The 20921-nt window shown below is 47.6% G+C and overlaps 1 protein-coding gene across 1 annotated transcript in view; it reads right to left on the bottom strand.

The window, feature by feature from the left end:
* DIAPH1 (diaphanous related formin 1) overlaps positions 1-20921 on the bottom strand; it is a 172089-nt gene that overhangs the window by 26240 nt on the left and 124928 nt on the right. Inside the window, 5 exon segments of the mRNA XM_029913745.1 lie at positions 632-761; positions 924-1163; positions 8226-8327; positions 8593-8687; positions 8862-8957. Of these exon segments, the coding sequence (XP_029769605.1) occupies positions 632-761; positions 924-1163; positions 8226-8327; positions 8593-8687; positions 8862-8957 (663 nt within the window).

Here is a 20921-nt window from a genome sequence, read left to right as displayed (position 1 = left end):
TATTCCATGTGTGTCGGAAGAGAGCTTGAGGGCTGAAAAGGAATATGTTATCAGTACTAATGAGAGACATTGAGAGGCTGGTTAGGGAATGCAGAATTGGACGGGGGGGGGGGGGGGGGGGGGGGCAGGACCCCAGGCATTCTGCTGAGAGCTTCCATTCCTGCTCACTGAAGGAAGGATACATCTGCAGTCTGCATCCTGCTGCTCTCCTCTTTCATTCCTCCTTGGACACTGACTCAACACAGTCAGCCTTCCACAGAGGACAAACAATAGATATAACAAGTGGAAGGACAGACGCCTGGGAGTACAGGGAGCTTCCCTCACTACCCTACACAGCACAGCCCTACTACTCAGTCCAGAGAGGCCTTCCTTTTACCATACTCACAAAACCACATACCATTGGGAACTAGCTTCAACAGCAACCTCTTGACCTAACGTCCATTTACATAGAAACAAAAACGGTTTTTGTTCCACATGCTCAAGATCCAATCTCCCATTCCCACCCATACACAGAGACAACCCTCCACTCTCCCAAAACAAGATCAAGACCCCCAATGTAACCCTGCACCACCTTTCACCTATTCTGATATCACCTTCTGTAACACTCCACCCACACTACAATAACAAATACCTCGACTGGCTTTCTCCACGTGGATGAGCTCATCAGGGAACTTCATTACGTCAGGGTACTGCTGCTCACACAGCTCAGTCAGGAAGTGCAGCAATGTTAACTTCTGATCAGTGGATTTTGTGTCTCGGAGCTGGTAATGAGAAAACTGGCTATGAGAACGGGACAGCACAGAGAATACTTGAAACTAGCAAACAGTGGTTTGCTGTCCCAAGCACAGATGCCTGGAGGTTTCCCTGCGTGATAAACACAGAGGAAGCAATTCCCTGACCTCCCCATGGAAAAAAACACTCACCTTGCAGAGGAAGCTAATGTTGAAGCCAAAGGCACCAGCATTCCTGGAGCCTGCATTCATGAAGTTGCCCACCAGTAGGGTTATCTCCAGCAGGCTGGAAAAGCTCTTACTTTTACGCACTTCCTCACAGGCTGCTGTTACGGAGACAATCTCAGGCTTGATGTTCTCCACCTGCTCATTAAATTGCAGCTTGAAAAGGATGGCGTTGAGGCGGGGCCGCAGGCGGGAAACCGAGCTAATCTGAGAAGGGAAGGGGACAGGAACAGTGTCACACAGGAGGAGGAAGAGAAAACAAGATGCTCTGAAAAGGGAAGGGGACAGGAAAGGAAGCCTACTTACCAGTGATGGTAGCTCTTTGCAGATCCACCCTCTAGGAGTTGTGTGCTATACCTTGCAAGTCCCAGAATCATTTAAAAGCAACTAACCACAGAAGATACACACACTGACACTCAGTCAAACATAAGGTACATTATGTATGGAGCCATCATGAAGAATCCCCTAGCTATCACCTGAGCTGGAACAAGAGCTGTACCAGGGGAAAGAATTGTGCCCAGGCCTGGAAGGTGTCCAGTCTGAGAAAAACTTACTGAAGCATCTCTGAGGATTTAAAAGTCACTATCATTGAACAAAAAAACTTCAGAAACAGACTTCAAAGAGAAACAGCAGAACTAAAATTCATTTGCAAATTTAACACCATTAATCTGGGCTGGAATAGGGACTGGGAGTGGCTGGCTCATTACAGAAGCAGCTTTTCCTCTCTTGGAATTGACACCTCCTCATCTATTATTGGGAGTGGACTACATTCACCCTGATTGAATTGGCCCTGTCAACACTGGTTCTCCACTTGCGAAGTAACTCCCTGCTCTCCATGTGTCAGTATATAATGCCTGCATCTGTAACTTTCACTCTATGCATCTGAAGAAGTGAGGTTTTTACCCACGAAAGCTTATGCCCAAATAAATCTGTTAGTCTTTACGGTGCCACCAGACTCCTTGTTGTTTTTGTAGATACAGACTAACATGGCTACCCCCTGATACTTGATATAAGGTACATTAGATTTTTTTAATTGAGGCTGTAATGCCCACATGCCTAACCATACTCAGTTCCACTCCATGTATGCAAAATCTAATTCTAGACCACAAAGATGAGGGGAAAATGGGCAAGCAAATACACATGGAGAACTTCAATTACTGGTAGGTAAACTGCCTTTCCCTTGCATACAATTGCCATTGCAGATTCCCACTCTAAGGCCCCAATTCCAGAAAGCATGAAAATAGGCTCAGAAGTCCTGCTGGCTTCAAGCACATGAAGGCTGTGCTTTAGTGCTTTCCTGAATAGGGCTGTTGTCTCAAATCAGAGTCTAACATCTGATTTGGGATGTAGTAGCAATGAACCTGCGGCAGGGTTACTCAGAAGCGTGTATTTAAACAGAGACAGAAGTGCTGGCCTCCCAAGGTGAACATCAAATCTGGATCCAATCTCAAGAGACTACACCCAAACATAGCCATGACACAGGATCTTCTTGGTAATCTTAGTCTCAAAGAAGCAGGCCATTGAAGCACCCACAGCTCCTTGACACTTGAACCCCCATCTAACATAACATAGCTGAATGTAGATCGTTACTAATTGAAAATTGCTTGTTGCTTCATCTTCTTCCCTTCTTATGACAACCAGGCGATTTATTAAACTGTTTAGTTCTGGCCCTATAGTGGCTTCATGGCCAGCTTGTGGGCTTGGAAAGAAGTTCAGAAGGGAAATGGCCTGGGATGAAATTTACATGATCTTGGTCAGGAATTGACTCAAGCAGATCATCCATGAGTGTAGGGAGGGTCAAGTTCAAATCCCGAACACTAGGTGACTTACAGATTGGTGGGTATACAGGCAAAAGACCCTTTGGAAATAGTTTCACCAAAGGATGAGCAACGACAGAATTACCATCCAATGTGGAACAACAACTCATTCTAGGGACTAAATGTACCTTAACGATAGAAAAAGATAACCCAGGTTTCATCAAGAATAATAAACACTCCAAAATGGCAAGACCAGGCCATACCTGAGACGTCACATCCTTACTATAAGACCACATGGAAATGCTTCTATTTGAATATATGACTCAAAGCATCTAAGACTGTCTAAGGTTCCCACATCCGTGCCACTAGGTGAAGCGACTAGCTCAGAATTTCCTTCTGGAAACTCTGGTAAGAGCACAGTTAGTTCTTTTATAAGCACAAGAATGCCCAAATATCACAGCTAATGAGCCCCAACCAAGATTATTAGGATTCTGTAATCCAATTCTTGTCTTGCTTTCTACAACAGAAAACGGGGGTGGGAAGGACTAGAACCATGTGTCTGAGAAATTAGATATCCTACCCTTGGGTGGAGGACAGGCTTGGCTGTGGTCAAGTCAGTGAATTAGACTGGAAGGAAGGAAAGAAATTATTATTGGTCTGGGCTTTCCATTGGTATTTCATGACCAGGTTTCACCCTGGGAATAAAATGTGGCTGAAGGAACTGGCTGATGCTGGTAACTGGTAGACATTGTGATGGGCCCCTGAGTTTACTTACTGAACTACTGGACTGAAGGTGGCGCCCAGACTGAACACTAGACTGCAGTTGCTGATGCTGGTGGGATATTGAAGAGTGGGGACATTTCACCTGTATGCAGCACAGTGGGACCAGATGCTGCAAGGGAAACCCCTAAATTCCAAGGCAACAATAATTATTCTACTGCCATGAAATATCCGTATCCTTTGTTCTCATCCTCCCAGCCCCACAAAAACCACCCAGCTATGACTCAGTTGAAAATTCTTACTGATGTAAAATGTGATGATTATTTTCCAGGATGAGTTTTGTTACTGTTCTTTGGGCACCCTGATTCTATTCTTTGGGCGTTAGCTCCTGTGATGCTGGCCAAGGCAACCCAGCTCAGAACCTCCTCTTCCCCATATGTGCCAGGAAAGAGAAGGTATTGGTAGCTGGCTTCAGCAGCTTATCTCCCCAGCTCCTCAAGTTTCAGCTGCTGCACTGTTCTCCAGCCTACAATTGTGTCTCCTCCACTCCCTGGACCCTTATTTCTTGCTCTCCTACCTGCTGCTGGTTGGCTCCATAAAGGAGCATGTACTGTGATCCAATTAACTTCCCTTTGTGGGGAAAGCTGCAGAGCAAGAGGAAGCTGCAGGCTGGTCCACGCAGGGCAGGGTGACAGATGGAAAACAAAATGTCAGGTGTAACAGATGAGAGACCTGGGAAGTGTAAGTGTTCAATGACTATACTGAAACATGCCAGACAGGCTTGGACTTTTGCAACAGTAAGTGTTATGTGGGTTTCCTGGGGAATCCCTGAGGATGCTTAATGCAAAATCAACAATAGTGCTTATACAAAAACCCAGGCTTTTGAAGCTTTGTCCTGAGGAGAGGGACATTGTCTGGAGATACAGGAGATCAGAGATCAAAGGCCCAAACGCTAGAAAGAAACAGCTGGACTGTCCCAAGCTTGTTCTAGTTCTTGATCTGAAGCCTGACATAAGCTTGCAACCAGGAGAGCTAACCCTTTTTACTGTTTTTTATGTTCTCTGTAATGATAGGAATTGCCCGACGGGACAGTGCCCTAAGAATAAATGTATTTTGTTTTGTGAAGGCTGGCTAGTAACTGGTATACACTGTTGTAGCCCCGGGAGACAGCACAGAATCATAGACATGTAGGGCTGGAAGAGACCTCTAGAACTCATGAAGTCCAGCCGCCTGTGCTGAGGCAGCATCAAGCAAATCTAGAAATAGTTAGCCACAGGTGTTGGCCCTAGTCATACCTGCTGGGGAAGTAACAGTGAGGTGCAGAGGGACTGGAAGCCTAAAACCAGTCTGGAGGGACACGGATGCACATCTTCTTCCAAGAGGTGACAGCTGGGAGCCTGAAAACGTACATGGCTGCCCCCAAGGAAAACCAAGAGAGGGATAAAAGATACAGTTGACCCTGCAATTGTGACACTGGGCAGCTGGCTGCAGCACAATGGTGAACTCCAGGACATCTAGGGAAAAGGAATTATGCAGCCCTGGAATTGTGTAGTCACTTGTCTCAGAGCTATTGTTCCAGGTTCTCTGCAGACATATGGAGATGACACTACATTACATTACAGAGTTCACGTTGTTGACATTTTCTCTGCTACCATAAGGGCTAAAAACTTTATTTAAAAAATTAAAGGTCAGATACTGGAGCACATTCCCGCAGCAAGGCAGGGATTCTGGAGCAAACTCCATGGTTGCAGATAATCTGTCTATAGGTAATCTGAGAAAATCCAGGAGCTCAAATGGCAATCTTGGCCTCCCTCAGTTTCCTCTATCATGCTGTCAGATTGTGACTTAAAAGACAAATTGAAAATCTTCATCTGAACTTCCTAAGGAAGCCATGATGTAAGGAACTATGAATCCCTTGTCTCAGCATCACTGCTGAGGCAATGGAGCAGGCAGTTGTGTTCAAGCATCATATACTGTTCTTAACAAGCACTTTATCAAGTGTTGCCTTTCTTGAAGAATTGAGGCCTTTATGCCTTGCCTGCTAGCCTCTGGAAAGGATCTTTCTCCACAGATGGAAATTATAAGAGACTACAATGGCTTGTAAATTGATCACTTGCCCCTGAGAAATGAGCCCTCCTTCTCATCTGATCTAGCTCTGAAATCCTTATCCTGAGATACAGACAAGAATGATTTCCCTCTCTTACCTCTGTCATAGGCTGCCAACACCATTAGGAATTTCATGGAAAGGTGGGACATAGAGGACAATCACAGATCCCTCTTCGTGCTCTGTATGTTGAACCTCTCTGATATAGACAACATTTCTCTAGAGAATGAGACACTTCAGCTCCTCTCTTAGGACATTTTTGGGGAAGGTGGTATGGCGATACTGCTTTCTTATTTCCAGCCTTTTTAGAAGGGTGGCCATGGCGAGACGCAATTCACTGAGTCCATGAGAATGTGTAAGGCCCATGAAAGCTTATAAGTTCACTTGAATTAAAGCGCATAATACCTATAACGGCCATAGGGAATATACCCGAAAATCATTTCAGATCACTACTGTACTGAAGGAGGATATTAAAGAGGATCTCTCCCCCTAAAGCCAGACTAATTGTGCCACAAACTCTAAGGCTTGGTCTACACTTACCCCCCAAGTCGAAGTAAGGTACGCAAATTCAGCTACGTGAATAACGTAGCTGAATTCGACATACCTTACTTCGAACTTACCGCGGTTCAGACGCGGTCCACACGCGGCGGTCAGGCTCCCCGTCGACTCCGCGGTACTCCTCTCGTATAGCTGGAGTACCGCAGTCGACGGCGAGCACTTCCTGGTTCGATTTATCGCGTCCAGACCAGACGCGATAAATCGAACTCGGAACTTCGATCCCCAGCCGCCGAACTAGCGGCTGGGTGTAGACAAGCCCCTAAGGGAAAGAAAGTAATACTCAAAATGTTGAATCTGAGACAGAAATTTAATGACAAGGAGAAAGTTCAAGGAACAGAATCTAGGAGCGTGCACTGAGACACTGGAGTTGGTCCAGAAAATCCCTAGGGTGGCGGCACATCAGGAATTAGAAGACTGTTTGGACCCAAAGAGTCACCTGAAGTTCCTCTGCTGCCATGCAGCCAACAACAAAGCTCGGGCCAACTTGATAAGAAATAAGACTGAGCGCAACATAGCCAACTGCCCCATTGTAGCAAGTGCCCAATTTCACATTCCTTTCCCAGAGTCAAGGAATCTCTTACACCAACCCTCCTTCATCAAAGGCACTAAACAGTGCCAACACATGCCCCAACCTAAATTCCTTGTACAGAGAGGAAATGGGGTCTATACATCCGGCTCTTGAAGTGGAGACCTTCCTTGACAACTCCTAGGAGAATCCCCAGTGTTTGAAGTACACTGTCTTCTAGAGAGACCAGGACATGGGCACTGAATCCTCTAAAACACACAGCTATGAGGATCTCCTTTATACCCTTTTGATCTGAGGAAGGTTTTTAGTTAGAAACTTAGCTGCAGGCTCCTCCCATACCCTGGGTTAGCTGACAAAACTTCCTCCATTAGGGTGACTTCCAGCCTATTCTTGAACCTATGGAGTAAACTGATCGCAGGTCAAGCAGCCCCAAAGAGAATGTTTTTTACCCAGGCAGGCTAAGAACGGTTGGTAACTTTTTTGGCACATGGAGCACATTATTTAAATCCATCTCTGGATGACTGTGGTGATGCCAAAGGATATTTAAAACAAAAAAAGAAGCAGTAAACTAATGTGAATTAAAAAAAAAAAACACAGCTAACACTAATCACAGTTGAAGTGAGAAGTTGGGGAAAGGGAAATTATCACCAGAAAAACACTGCTGAGTAGCAGTATCATGAGGTGATCCCACCTGGAGTGCCCTCTTTGACAAGCCACACCACACCAGCTGCAGCTGCCTCAGTTTCCCCTTCACTGCTTCTGATTACAAACAACCCTTGCAAGGTTAATTTATTACAAAAGAAAGGCCATTGCACATAAACCATAATGCAAGCTCCACAGCCATAGTTCAGATAGTACATCAAGTAGAGCCCCAGCATCTCTCTTTACACTGAGGCTCTCCAGTGCAGATCCAGCATCTCTCACCATTCCTTGTTGCCCAGCTTTCAGCTCTCTGGCCCTCTGGCTTCAGCTAGCCAGCACACATCTCCCTCTGCTGCCCTCAGCCTCCAGCCCTCTCTGGCCAGGGCTCTTGAGCTCAGGAAGCTCAGCAGGCTAGTCCCTCCACTGGCTTCCTGACTATTTCTCCCTCTTCCCCAGAGACCTCCTCCAGTCTCCTCACTCGCAGGTAGCTGTCACTTTCCTTTTTCTTGACTGACTCTCACTTAGTGCTCTCAAGCAGCTCTAAGTCTCCCTCCTACCTCCAGGGCCCAGGTGCCCTCTTTTAAGCCTAACTGGGAGGCAGCTGACGAGTCCCAGGTACACTGGCCCCACTCCCTCTTAAAGGCCAGTGTCACCCTGTGACACAGAAACTATCATCTGTAACCCACTGTGAGGGCAGAGAGGAGTCTGAGGATCAATGTGTGCAACCCTCCAAAGCTGTTTCAGGACTCACAAGATAAAATGCACAACTCCCAGACAGCGGACATGCCGAGGCAATGGAGGGGGGGGGGGGGGGGGCTCAGATATGGGAAGGGAAGGGAAGGGGACAACAGCATCACACACACAGCAGGCCTGGTGGGGAGACTCCACATACTGTGCACATGAGCAGCTGCACAATGATATCCTATCAAACCTGTCTCTGACTCCAAGGTCAGGGCACTCACCACAACACCAAACTGCTCAGACTCAGCCAGCTCATTGTACTCGTCTTTCAGCTCTGACAGCATCTTCAGCTGCTCTGGCTCTGGCATCTGCTTAATCAGGTTCTGAGGGAGAAACACGTGAGTCAGTGTAGCACAGTCATATGAATCAGGCCCCCTGGCAAGAACAAGAGAAGGTGGCTGACTCCTACATGATGTGGAATGAAGGCAGTTCTGGAAGCCATGGGCCCTCCTACCCAAGAAAGGAGGCAATGTTCTTAGGAAAGATTGTTATCCCATCAGCTCATTTCTCCAAACAGACCTCAGTCCAGCAAATACAAGGGGGTCTCCACTGCAGGGAAAGATGTTTGACCCCCTCATCCTCACTCACCTGCACCATGGACTCAGTCAGCACAGCCTCATTCACCTCCAGGATTACATTCTTGATCTCCTCGTAAGGCATACGGAAGGAGCCCAGGAAAATCGCTGCCAGGGTAACAAAAAGAAGCACAAATAAATCTATGGGGACAGTGTTCAGCCAAGAACTACATAGAGACAAAGTCACTTTATGCCTCAGTCGGCTCTCTCCATTCAGCCCCATCAGTAAGCTTATGCACACCCCTGGACTCATGGGCAACTCCCTAATTCCAACATACTCACAGAGATTCTGTGCACTCTTTGAATCCAACACTTTCAGCTCTTTGACCTTTTTCTTTTGTGTACTCTTCTCCGGTCCGCCTTCCTGGTCTTGCTTTGCTGCATGCACAGGAAATAAAGGTGATTAGAGACAAGAGGAGCTTTCACCCACATCTTGGAAGCACAGCGCTTCTCCACACTGCCAAATAAAGCTGCCTGCTGCTCAGAGCTCTGTCCAGTCCATGTTCCACAAACCATTACACAGGCCACAGACATTTACAGAGGACAGGGAGAGATCAGGGCAGCTGCTCTCACTAGATTTACCTTCCTGCTCAGGGACAGAGAAGCAGCCTTGACTCTTCCAGACAGAAGAGAAATATTCTAGCAATAGGACATTTGCTGCAATATGTACTGGGCGAGCACAGAGACCTCAGGGATGGGTGACAAAGCCCATATTGATAGGGCCCTACCAAATTCACGGTCCATTTTGGTCAATTTCATGGTCATAGGATTTTTAAAAATCGTAAATTTCATGATTTCAGCTATTTAAATCTGAAATGTCATGGTGTTGTAATTGTAGGGGTCCTGACCCAAAAAGGAGTTGGGGGGGGGAGGGGGGTGTCACAAGGTTATTGTGTGTAAGGGAGGTTGTGGAACTGCTACCCTTACTTCTGCACTGCTGCTGGCGGTGGCGTGGCCTTCAGAGGTGGGCAGCTGGAGAGCAGCGGCTGCTGCCCGGGAGCCCAGCTCTGAAGGCAGCGCCAGCAGCAGTGCAGAAGTAAGGATGGCATGGTGTGGTACTGTCTCCCTTACTTCTGTGCTGCTGCCTGTGGAGCTGGGGCCTCAGTCAGCAGCCGCCACTCTCTGGCTGCCCAGCTCTGAAGGCAGCAGCGCAGAAGTAAGGGTGGCAATACTGTGACCCCTCCTAAAATAACCTTGCGATCCCCGTGCAACTCCCTTTTGGGTCAGGACCCCCAATTTGAGAAACGCTGGTCTCTCCTGTGAAATCTGTATAGTATAGGGTAAAAGCACACACAAGACCAGATTTCACGGTCCGTGATGCATTTTTCACGGCCGTGAATTTGGTAGGGCCCTACATATTGAATCTTCCCCCGGTGCATTGGCAAAATGTCTCACACCCTGACAGAGGCTCTTTTCTCATGTGGGTTGGGGGATCTTCCAGTCATCACTCCAGAGATTTGCATCTTAGGGATCATGGGTCTGAAAACACCCTATAAAGAGCTTGGCTCTGGCCCCAGGATCCCATTCTCACCTTCTCAGATATGCAATAGCTTCCCCAAGAAGAGAGAAGACTGAGATGGCATGCTGCCCAAACACCTAAAAGCTCACTCCTTCATTGGCTGCACCCCCCATTGATCCCATGATCTCCCAAGGGATGGGGGCAGAGGATATACTAATTCCAGAAGACTAACAGCAATAGAGGCAAGCTGATGGAACGAAGGAAAGGGTTATTAACTCCCTCAAACTGCAGCATGGCTACCAAGTTCTCTTGAGTATATTCATAGATTCCAAAGCCAGAAGGGACCATCATGATCATCTAGTCTGACCTCCAGTATAAGACAGACCAGAGACCTACCCCAAATAATTCCTAGAGTGGAACTTTGAGAAAAACTTCCAATCTTGATTTAAAAATGGTTAGTGATGGAGAATCCACTACACCCTTTCGTAAATTGTTAATTACTCTCACTGTCAAAGACTTATGCCTTATTTCCAGTCTGAATTTGTCTAGTTTCAACTTCTACCCATTGGATTATGTTATCCTTTCTCTGCTAGAGTGAAGAGCCCATTATTAAATATTTGTTCCCCATGCAGATACTTCTAGACTAATCAAGTCACCCCTTAACATTTTCTTTGTTAAGCTAAATAGATTGAGCTCTTTGAATCTATCACTACAAGGCAAGTTTTCTAATCCTTTAACCATTCTTGTGGCTCTTCTCTGAACCTTTTCCAATTTATCAAAATCATTCTTGAATTGTGGGCACCAGAATTGGATACAGTATTTCAGCAGCAGTTGAAGTGCCAAATATAGAGGTAAAATAACCTTTCTACATCCATTCAAGATTCCCATTTATGCATCCCAGGAACACATTGGCTCTTTTGGCCACAGCGTCTATTGGGAGCGTGTGTTCAGTTGATTAACCACCCCCACCCTCTGAAATGTTTTCAGTCACTGCTTCCCAGGATAGAGTCCTCTGTCCTGTAAGTATGGACTACATTTTTTGTTCCTAAATGTATACATTTAGCCATATTAAAATGCATATTGTTTGCTTGTGTCCAGTTTACTAAGCAATCCAGATCACTCAGTATCAGTGACCTGTCCTCTTCATTATTTACCATGCCTCCCATTTTTGTGTCAACTGCAAACTTTATCAGTGATGATTTTACGTTTTCTTCCAGGTCACTGATAAAAATGTTAAATAGTATAGGGCCAAAAAGATTCCTGTGGGACCCCACTGGAAACACACCCACTTCATGATAATTCCCTGTTTATAATTACATTTTGAGACTTATCCGCTAGCCAGTTTTTAATCCATTTAATGTATGCCATGTTAAATTAATATCATCCTAGTTTTTTTAGTCAAAATTTCATGTAGTACTAAGTTAAACGCCTTACAGAAGTCTAAGTATATGACATCAACACTATTACCGTTATCAACTAAAACTGTAATCTCAACAAAAAAAGATATCAAGTTAGTTTGACAGGATCAATTCTCCATAGCCCCTGTTGATTTGCATTAATTACATTACCCTCCTTTTATTCTTTATTAAGTCCTGTACCAGTCGCTCCATTTTCTTGCCTGGCATTGATGTCAGGCTGACAGGCTTTTAATTACTTAGGTCATCCCAACTACCCTTTTAAAAACTGGCACATTAGATTTCTTTTGCTATTCTAGAACTTCCCCAGCACTCCAAGACTTATTGAAAATCAACATTAATAGTTCAGCAAGCTCCTCAGCCAACTCTTTTACAACTCTTGGATGAAATCATGTGGACCTGCTGATTTTAAAAAGTCTGACTTTAAAAGCTTCTGTTTAACATTCTCCAGAGATTCTAGTGGAATGGAAAGAGTGTTATCACCATATGATGAGACTATATCATCTGTTTTCCCCCAATTACAGAACAGAAATATTTATTGAACACTTCTGCTTTTTCTGCATTACTATTGATAATTCTACCATTTCCATCTAATAATGGACCTATACCACTGTTAGGATTCTTTTTGTTCCTGATATATTTGAAAAACTCCTTATTGTCCTTAATTCTGCTGGCCATAGATTGCTCCTTGTGACCCTTTGCTTCTCTTATTCATTTTCTACAAATTATTAACTTCTGATTTATATTCAATACTATCAACTTTCCCTTTCTTTCATATGTTTATTTATATATTAAAAAAATATAAAAAGCTGCCTTCACTTCCCCTTTAAACCAGGTCATTTATTTAACCAACACAGCCTTCTTCCTCAATTGTGGCTTTTTAGGCAGCTAGTGCAGTGTTCTTAAATGATTCCTAATCATCATTCACATTTCTCTGATTAAATTCTTCCTCCCAGCTGGTTTGGCTCATAGGTGACTACAAAGGGCAGAATCAACCCCTCCACCTCCTGAGGAGTGCATGAGACAGTATTAAGCTGCAACAGTGATCTAAATAACAGATAGATTTCCCTACAATATATTTGGCAGAAGGAACATTAACTGCCCATCACATTCTCTCAGGACTGCCCCGACTAACCCCAGTACCCTGCTCTTCTTTCACATTGAGACCATACTGCCCAGAGTAACATGGAAGGGAAGAGCCGCATCTCTCTCCTCAGAAGCTAACCCATGATGGTGCTTCCCCTTGGATTCCCTCCCCCTGCCATGTGCTCAAACCCTAGGCTAAAAGCAGACAGAGCAGCTACTGAAAACACAGAGTCACTGACCTAATTTTCTGTGTGTGCATGCACACACAAATGAAGGACACTGCAACTCAGAGAGGCTTAAAGGAAAAGCAGCTGCTATAAAATTCCCAGAGGTCAGAGGGGCTCTTAGGATGAAGGAAGCCCCATACTATGTTCCTGGGGAGCTCTCTCATGAAGGATTTGGGGTGTGGGCAAAGATAACATGAATAAAGAAAGGGGAAAAACATAAAATCTATTAAACTGTGCAATCATGTCCCTAGGAAAGGGATGGGGACTTTAGGTTTAAAACTGTACAAAATACCCTGGAGAATAAACAGTCTTGGAATTGAGGAAGCAGACAGGAGAGGTGGAAGAGACCTATTAGGTCATTTCTGACTTATCATTCAACAGCACAGTTCCACAAGGAGGCACAAGTGTGGACTAAAAGTGGGGCTGAGCAGCCTAGAGAGACAGACAGATGTGGAGAGTGGGGAACAGTGCTTAGGCCCTCAGACACTACAGTGATGGATGCTGTATAGACAGAGGATCATCAAGCCACTTTCTTGAACATGGCCCATACAGGAAGCACATGAATCCATTTCTTACCAAATAGCTAAACCTACTATACAAAAACAGCCTCTGTGGCTGAGGACATAGCAACCTCCCTAGAGCCAAACCCATCTGAAACCCTGAGCAAAACCACTGGGGAGATAGAGTAGCTGCACTAAACTTCTCTGCCCTTCACACCTTCCACACGAGTCATTGTGGTTCTCCAATGAGCTATGGCAAGTGAGGTAAAAAGGCTGATGACTGGAGCACCTACGGTACAAACCCAGATCAGCTACAACCAATTAATAACCTCAAGGCCACATACAGACACACACAATACTTAAGCAACCTCTCTCTCTCTCTCTCTCTCTCACAGTCACATTAACCCAATCACAACCAACAGAATTGTTCCACATGGGAAAGTGGTTAATTGGCCCACAATGCCTGCATACACACAGATCAAAGCCTGACAATCACTAAGAGCTTCCCTCCAACTCTGTAGACAAAGATCACCCAAATCAGAGAGAGAGAGGGAGACAAAAAGACAAGGGAAACCTTCCCTGAACCTGGAACGCTCCCACCTCACCTGTCCTGATCGAGTTCAAACCCGGCACCCAATCAGAAGCCCTGGAAACTCTGGACACCTCCCCCCCCTTCATGGCTGACATAGGCTAGTGATGGTTATCAGTGATAAATGAGAAAGAATATCAATTCCCCCTTCAAAGGGGGGTAGGCTTCACCCACTCCTCTTAGAAGATGACCTAGCTAGAGATCAATGCTTTCATCACCTGCAGTTTGGACTAGTGTAACTCACTAGGCTAAGGTGCAACTGCTACAAAGAGGCTGAAGCAACATACCTCATTAGCAACAAAAGCGTATGCAAAATATCACGAACCTCATGGGTCACCATTAACTCCACAGCAGAATTCAAAGTCCTGGTCCCCTAATGTACAAGGAACCTGCCAGATGAGGACTTGGCTACCTCAAAGACTGTCTCATCTTCACAATCCCCCAAAACAACTACATTTCATAGGAACAATGTAGCTGGAGACACCTAGGTCATGGGAACAGGGAACTCCCTGCTGCAGGACTACCTGCCTGAAACTCAAACAAACAGATCGACCCCAAGGGTGACTGTGCTCAGACATAAATAAAGTCTCCCCAACAAACCAACACTCAAAATAATTCCTCCAGGTACAGAATCACACTTCAGGCCAAAACACCTTTTGAGGCTCCTAGGAAGAGCTCAGCAATCATACAGAGGGGGGGGCTATACAGAAAACTAAGACAGATGGAGCACATCCCCTTTCCTGGAGACACCCTTTTCCCTGGGTCCCACAGAGACAGAAGACAGTTCCCTCCCCAAAGAGACGCCTCTTCCCCCCTCCCCAAAGAGACGCCTCTTCCCCCCTCCCTGGGTCCCACAGGGACAGAACACAGTTCCCTCCCCAGATACACGCCTCTTCCCCCCTCCCCAGAAAAACACGTCTTCCCTCATCCCTGGGTCCCACAGGGACAGAACACCGCCCCCTCCCCAAAGAGACGCCTCTTCCCCCCATGCCTGGATCCCACACAGACAGAACACAGCCCCCTCCCCAGAGATCTCTCTTTGCTGGATTAGGTCAGAACACATCGCTCTGCTATGAGCCACAGAGCCCAGAAGCCCCCACTTCTCTCTGGCGTTCTGGTACAGAATTCAGCTGCAGATTTCACTACAAGCACAAGGTTGTAGCATTACAGACAGCACACAACTCCCCTGTGCTGCCCCCTCCCCCTGACTTGTACAGGATCTTGGGGAGAAGGTCGGGGGGCAGATATCAGAGCAGGACTCCTGCGGCACAGCAGGCAGAATAAAGCTTTCCAAAGCTTGGCTCTCCACCTGGTGTCTGCTCTTGGGCTGAGCAAGCCCCCCTCCTCAATCCCACCGTACAGCACTTGGGACACCAAGAGGGAGGAGCAGGACTTCTGAGATATACACCACAAATTATAAAGAAAGCTATATCAACAAGAAATCATTGGTCACATACACGGTTACCTCTGCATGGGCTCCCACGACAGCTGGGGAAGACACCCCCTCCCCCAGAGCACCTGGGATAATAATCCAGTTCCACCCACCCACCCACCCACCCACCCACCCACCCACACACACACACACACACACACACACACACACACACACTCTTGCAGCAGGGCAACTCTGCTCCCCAGGCACAGCTGGGATAACACAGCAGCTGGAGGGGGAAGGCTTACCCAGACTGTGACTGCTTTGTACTCTGCACCGCTTGTGGGGGGATAACCCCCACTCCCAGTCTCACAGAGAGGAATTCCTCTCCCCCCCAGAGGTGGGAAGATAGCCCCATATTGCAGATGTGTAAGCTCCTTTCCCTGGCACAGCTGTGGCATCCCCCTCCAGTAGCTGTACTTAGGAGGGTGCAGGAGAGGGTAATCCCTGGCTGTCGGAGGAGTCTAGGAGATGGGTAATTCAGGCTGTAGCTCCCCAGACTCTAGATAGCGGGGGGGGGGGGGTTCCACTCTGAGCTCCCTGCACATACAGCTCCTACTTTCCTGTCTCTCTCAGCACAGGCAGGGAGCAGCCTCTTGCTCTGGTCCCCACACTGTGCAAGTGAAGCCTTCCTGCCTTTGTTTGCACTCAACTCAGTGTGACTGTTAGGAGTGCAGCACAGTGACAGCTCCAGCAGCAGCTTTGCCTCAGCTAGCCTCACCCTCCCCACAGACTCCTCCCTTGCTCAATCTTTTTATTTTCTGCGTCATAAACACAAAATGGAGATGATGGGGAAGGAAAACACCATGCCTAAAATGGCTGAATGCAGCAGGGCAAGCAAGCAAGCGGCATGACAGTGCAAGAGCACCCCCTGCTGCTGGAAAAGAGGAAATGAAGGAGCTGCTCAGCCAGCTTGCCAGCTCTGAAACAATGGGCTCACTTCTCCGGGAAATCCTGTCTGGAGATGCTTCCTACCTGCACTCTGCAGAAAGGAGACTGGGGAGAGCAAGCTCTGATAATCCCTGGGACAGAGCCCGCTGGAACTAGCCAGATGCTGCATTATACACACAGGCTAGGAAAAGTTACAACATAGCCTGGCCTACTCTGAATCACTGCACCTGATCAACATAGCCCTAAGGTCGGGGGGAGCAAGGGCATCACACACCCATGTTACACAAACTCAGCTACTTCAGGCCTCTATGCCAAAGATACAACATGCCCTAGACACAGAGCGTGATGACTACTAGACTCATGGTAAAAGGCCATTACATTAACCTCAAACTCCCTCTTCCCTTTGAGAGCCTCTTAAAGATCACAAACACTAATCCATGGCAGTCACCCCAACATAACAGAAAGAAGGAAAGAGAAGCTATTTTAGAAAGGAAAAATATTTGAGAGGTAAGAAAAGCAGATTCCAAACAATAAGTACACATCTATTTAAAATGCAGATACAGCCATGCTGCGCACACCACAAATCTCAGTAACTGCATCGCCTCACTAGCACCACACCACCCTCTTCTTACCTTTGCTTTGTGGCCTCCCACACTGCACCTTTTGACCTCACTCATTGTATCATGTCTAAAATAGAAATAAGATCCTCAGGCCAATGAGAGTATTCCATTTGTTCTATAAAGGGCCCAGACCTTTCAGGTACTGCAGAAATCGTAGCCATCCTTCACCTTCTGCTGTTCCTCTCCACATCCCAAAATACCCCAGTTTTAGGAACACTGCAAACTGCATCTGCTTTTGCTGTAGTGAGGGGGAATCTTGCATTGTTGCGTCCACTTCCTGTGCTGAGAGCCAGGTTCTCCTCTCCACGTGAACATAACTTCTGAGGGGGAAGATGAAGGGAGGCTGGGTCTCAGGACAGGGGGGATATACGAAGGTGGAATCTAGCCATCTCAAGTTTGGCCCATCCTAGCTCTCACACTGAGCAGAGAGGGTCTAGGAGCGAGAGAATCTAGCACCTAATTCTCAGTCAGGCCCGGAGGACAATGGGTATGTGGGAAGTTTGGCACAAGAGTAGGGGCTGGAACCCATTCAAGTGCATCTGCATCCAGTAGTAGGGGTCTCAGTGTAGCACCATAACTCCAGAGGTTCCACTTGCAAGGAGTGCCACACTTCCATAGAAAGCACACACTCAGAGTATCAGCACACAAATATTGTACCCTAATGTGAGAGAGGACCACACAGGTTATTTACAGTGCTGAGCCCAGGAAGCAAACTCTGCACCCATGGAAACACACTGTATGGATCATTTCTTGATAGTAGCATCTTTCCAATATACAGACCAGCTCAAATGAAGCCAGATCTCTGCAGTCATGCCCACATACCCACCCAACTGCACACACAAAATATATGGGGGGGAGGGGGAGCAGGAAGGCAGTACTCAATCCTACAGCCATTCAACTGACTGCACCAGTTGCAGGAATCATAGCAATATATTAGACATACAAAGAGAATCCAAGGATCAGTGATTCTATGCCTAGAGTAGCAGGGGTGCTGGAGGTCAGAACTGAAATGCATGGGCAGATCTGGGCAGAGGGAATAGAACAGGAGCAGTCAAGGATGTTGCAAATTAGGTGCTTTTACAGAATTACAGCATGGAATAGTGAGGGGTGCAACAAAACAGAATACTGCAGTTTCTGATTATATCAGCAATGTAGGACTGTGTCTGAATGACTAAACACATCTTAGGGACTTGTAACTACTGGCCCAGCATATTCCCAGCACACCCTAGGTGACTCAACAAGGGAGTGCTGGGAAAGTACAAGTAAGAGATTTGGGTGGGTCCAAGATTGGAAAAGCAGAGAGTGCTGCAGGGCAGGAGTGAGGCACACTGGCAGAGCCATGTGGGGAGCCCAGGACTGAACAGCTGAGTGTAGTACAAAGCAAGAGGGAGGTGCACTGAGAGTGCTGTGTGGGCACTCAGGACTGGAATATAGAGGGGCGAGCGGGGAGGGTGTCAGAGCAAGAATGAGGTACACCGGCAGAGCTGTGGAGGAGATCTCCAGCTACACAGTCGGAGAGCTGCAGGGTAGTAGTGAAGTGCAACAGCAAAAGTATCTCAGACTTGGGGTCAAGGACAGGGTGTGCATAGTGCCTTCCTTACCCACTGTTCCTCTAGACCACTCTGTTTCATTCACTAGCACAAAACCTACCAATTTCTCCTCTCAAACTGCATAGCAGGAAAGCGTCCAAAAGCCTGGAGGAGCAAAAGCTGCCTGTGTGAGTGCAAGTGATGCCCCCCACCCCCTCACCAAGCCAGCCCGGCAGCAGATTGAAAAACTTCCCTGATTGTCATCTCAGATCACACACAGAAAAGGAAGGAGACAAATCTCCTGTCAGGCTCAGAAGAGAGACAAAGGGCCTCTGAAACGTGAACCAGGCTGCTCCTTCCCCATTCTGGCCAGGGGGCTTTAACATAAAAGAGAGGACCAGATGGGGAAGGTGAGAGGCCTGCCAACACCGCAAAGCCTTTGTCTGCATAAATCCTGCTTTTCCTCTCTTTGTCTCTGAGAAGGAGGCCAGATGAAGGGGAGGAGAAGGGGGGTGTGGGTGGAGAAGGGGGCTGCACCATTGCCTGGGTTACAGATTATCAGATGACCTCCTCCTCCAATCCAATTCCTCTGATATCATTGCTAGTAACTGGAGCCAAAGTGGCTCAACTGCGCACATCTGGTGGCTGCGAGGTGCAGTGCAGGAGCTCTCAGGAAAGCATTAAAACTTAGGGAAACATTTTCCTAAGAAAATAACATGGATTTCCCAAGCTAATGTGTCCTAGAAGGTGCCCCCAAAAGGCACAGGGCTAAGGAATCCCAGAGCAGAGTAAATCCCAGCAAGGAGTTCACTCAGGGTTCCTCTGAAGCCCCAAACTAAATGTTCTCAGTAAAAATCTTACAAACAATGGCCCTGATACCATGACACTGCCGCCAGTACTGGGCTCGTCATTCTAGGTCATAGGTACCAAATTCCTACAGGCTGTCATATATCTGCAGAATGTAAATGTAAATAATGTAATGGAATGGAATGTAAATAATGTAGGGAGCTTTGCTTATTGCAATAGGGGACTATTATTGGTGGTGTGACTGGAACCTATGGAGGACACTAAGGATGAATAGGGAGGAGTGCCCATTGAGCTGGATGTTTACCATCCCTGGTGCCCACAAATCTAGAGTGTGTGCTGGTGAGAGCTGCTGCTATTACCAGCTTCTGTAGAGAAGGGAAAGAGGCTGATGTTTCAGTATTTTTTGGGAACCAGGTGGACCTGAGTCATGGATCTATCCCAGCCCCAGCTTCCCTCCTCTACTCTGTGCTCCATACCCAAGAAGGTCCACCTCCACATGTGGCAAAATATTAGCATAAGAAGTATTGCCGCAACTGGGTTCTGTGTCTCGATTTGTGGTTATGTGAGATGACACAGGGTATTATAAGGAGCGCTCCCTGCTGGGCTGGTCCTGGGTGCCATGCCTAGATTCGGTGTGAGTGCTGTGTGTTAACAGCACTACGAGGGACTGGGTGCTATCCAGACATGAACATATTACACAATGGCAATGTCAGGAGCATGTAGACAGCGTTGTAACTGGGCATGAGATGCAAGTGCTATGTGTTAGGGTTCTGTGTGACAAGGGTGGCACGATGGGAAGAGATAGCCTCTGAGCTACCTTCTCTCTCAACTCTGGTATACCTGGCCAGGGGACTGAGAGGGGTACCATAGGAAGCACTGCCTGTTGGATCCTAAAGGTGCTAGTACTGGTGCTGCATCACTGGATTGTGCACTTTAATGTGGACTCTCCTACCTCCCCAGCAACAGCAGACTGTAGAGTGTCGGGCTTGAAAAACAGACAGGGAATGTTTCCCTGGAACACTGTCCTAAGCAATCAATTCTGCAGAAATTAAGCTGTCATTTTAAAAACAGTTCCTAGCACCTGTGGTTTGAAAGAAAGCCTTCCAAATAGGAGAGTCTGTGCTGGGCTGTCTCCCTGTGAAAACACACCTGTGATTCTCTGCTGGCGGTAACAATGGTGAGGTCATATTGTACACAGGGCTTAGGCATTTTTACCATGGTATTGCTTAACCCCACTCAAAGCAGGACTAGACAACATAGCGGTAAAAATACCTGAGACCACCTGCACTACTCATGCTGTTGCCCTCGCCATCAGAGAATGATGAATCAGTTTTCCAGCATATGGTCCCCATGTTTGCAGACTGACATCTCTGCAGGGCCGGCTCCAGGCACCAGGCACCCAAGCTGGTGCTTGGGGCGGCACCTGGAGGGGGGCGGCGCGGCGCTCCGGCCGCCGGGGAGAGCGGGGCCACACCCGGGCTCGCCGCCCTCCCCCCAGCGCTCTGGCCGCCCTCCCCCCGGCTGGGGGCTCGCCGCCCTGTGCTCTGGCCGCCGGGGGGAGAGCCGAGCCCCAGCCGGGGCTCGCCGCCCTCTCGCCACCCTGCCCCCGGCGCTCTGGCCGCCGGGGGGAGAGCCGAGCCCCCGCCGGGGCTTGCCGCCCTGTCCCCGGCGCTGTGGCCGCCGGGGTGGGGGGGAGAGCCGAGCCCCTGCCGGGGCTCGCCGCCCTGCGCTCTGGCCGCCGGGGGGAGAGCCGAGCCCCCGCCGGGGCTCGCCGCCCTCCTCCCAGG

This window comes from Terrapene carolina, unplaced genomic scaffold, assembly GCF_002925995.2.
Source record: "Terrapene carolina triunguis isolate 2854851 unplaced genomic scaffold, T_m_triunguis-2.0 Scaffold838, whole genome shotgun sequence".
Classification (NCBI taxonomy): Eukaryota; Metazoa; Chordata; order Testudines; family Emydidae; genus Terrapene; species Terrapene triunguis.
This window is presented reverse-complemented; position numbering and strand designations above follow the sequence as displayed.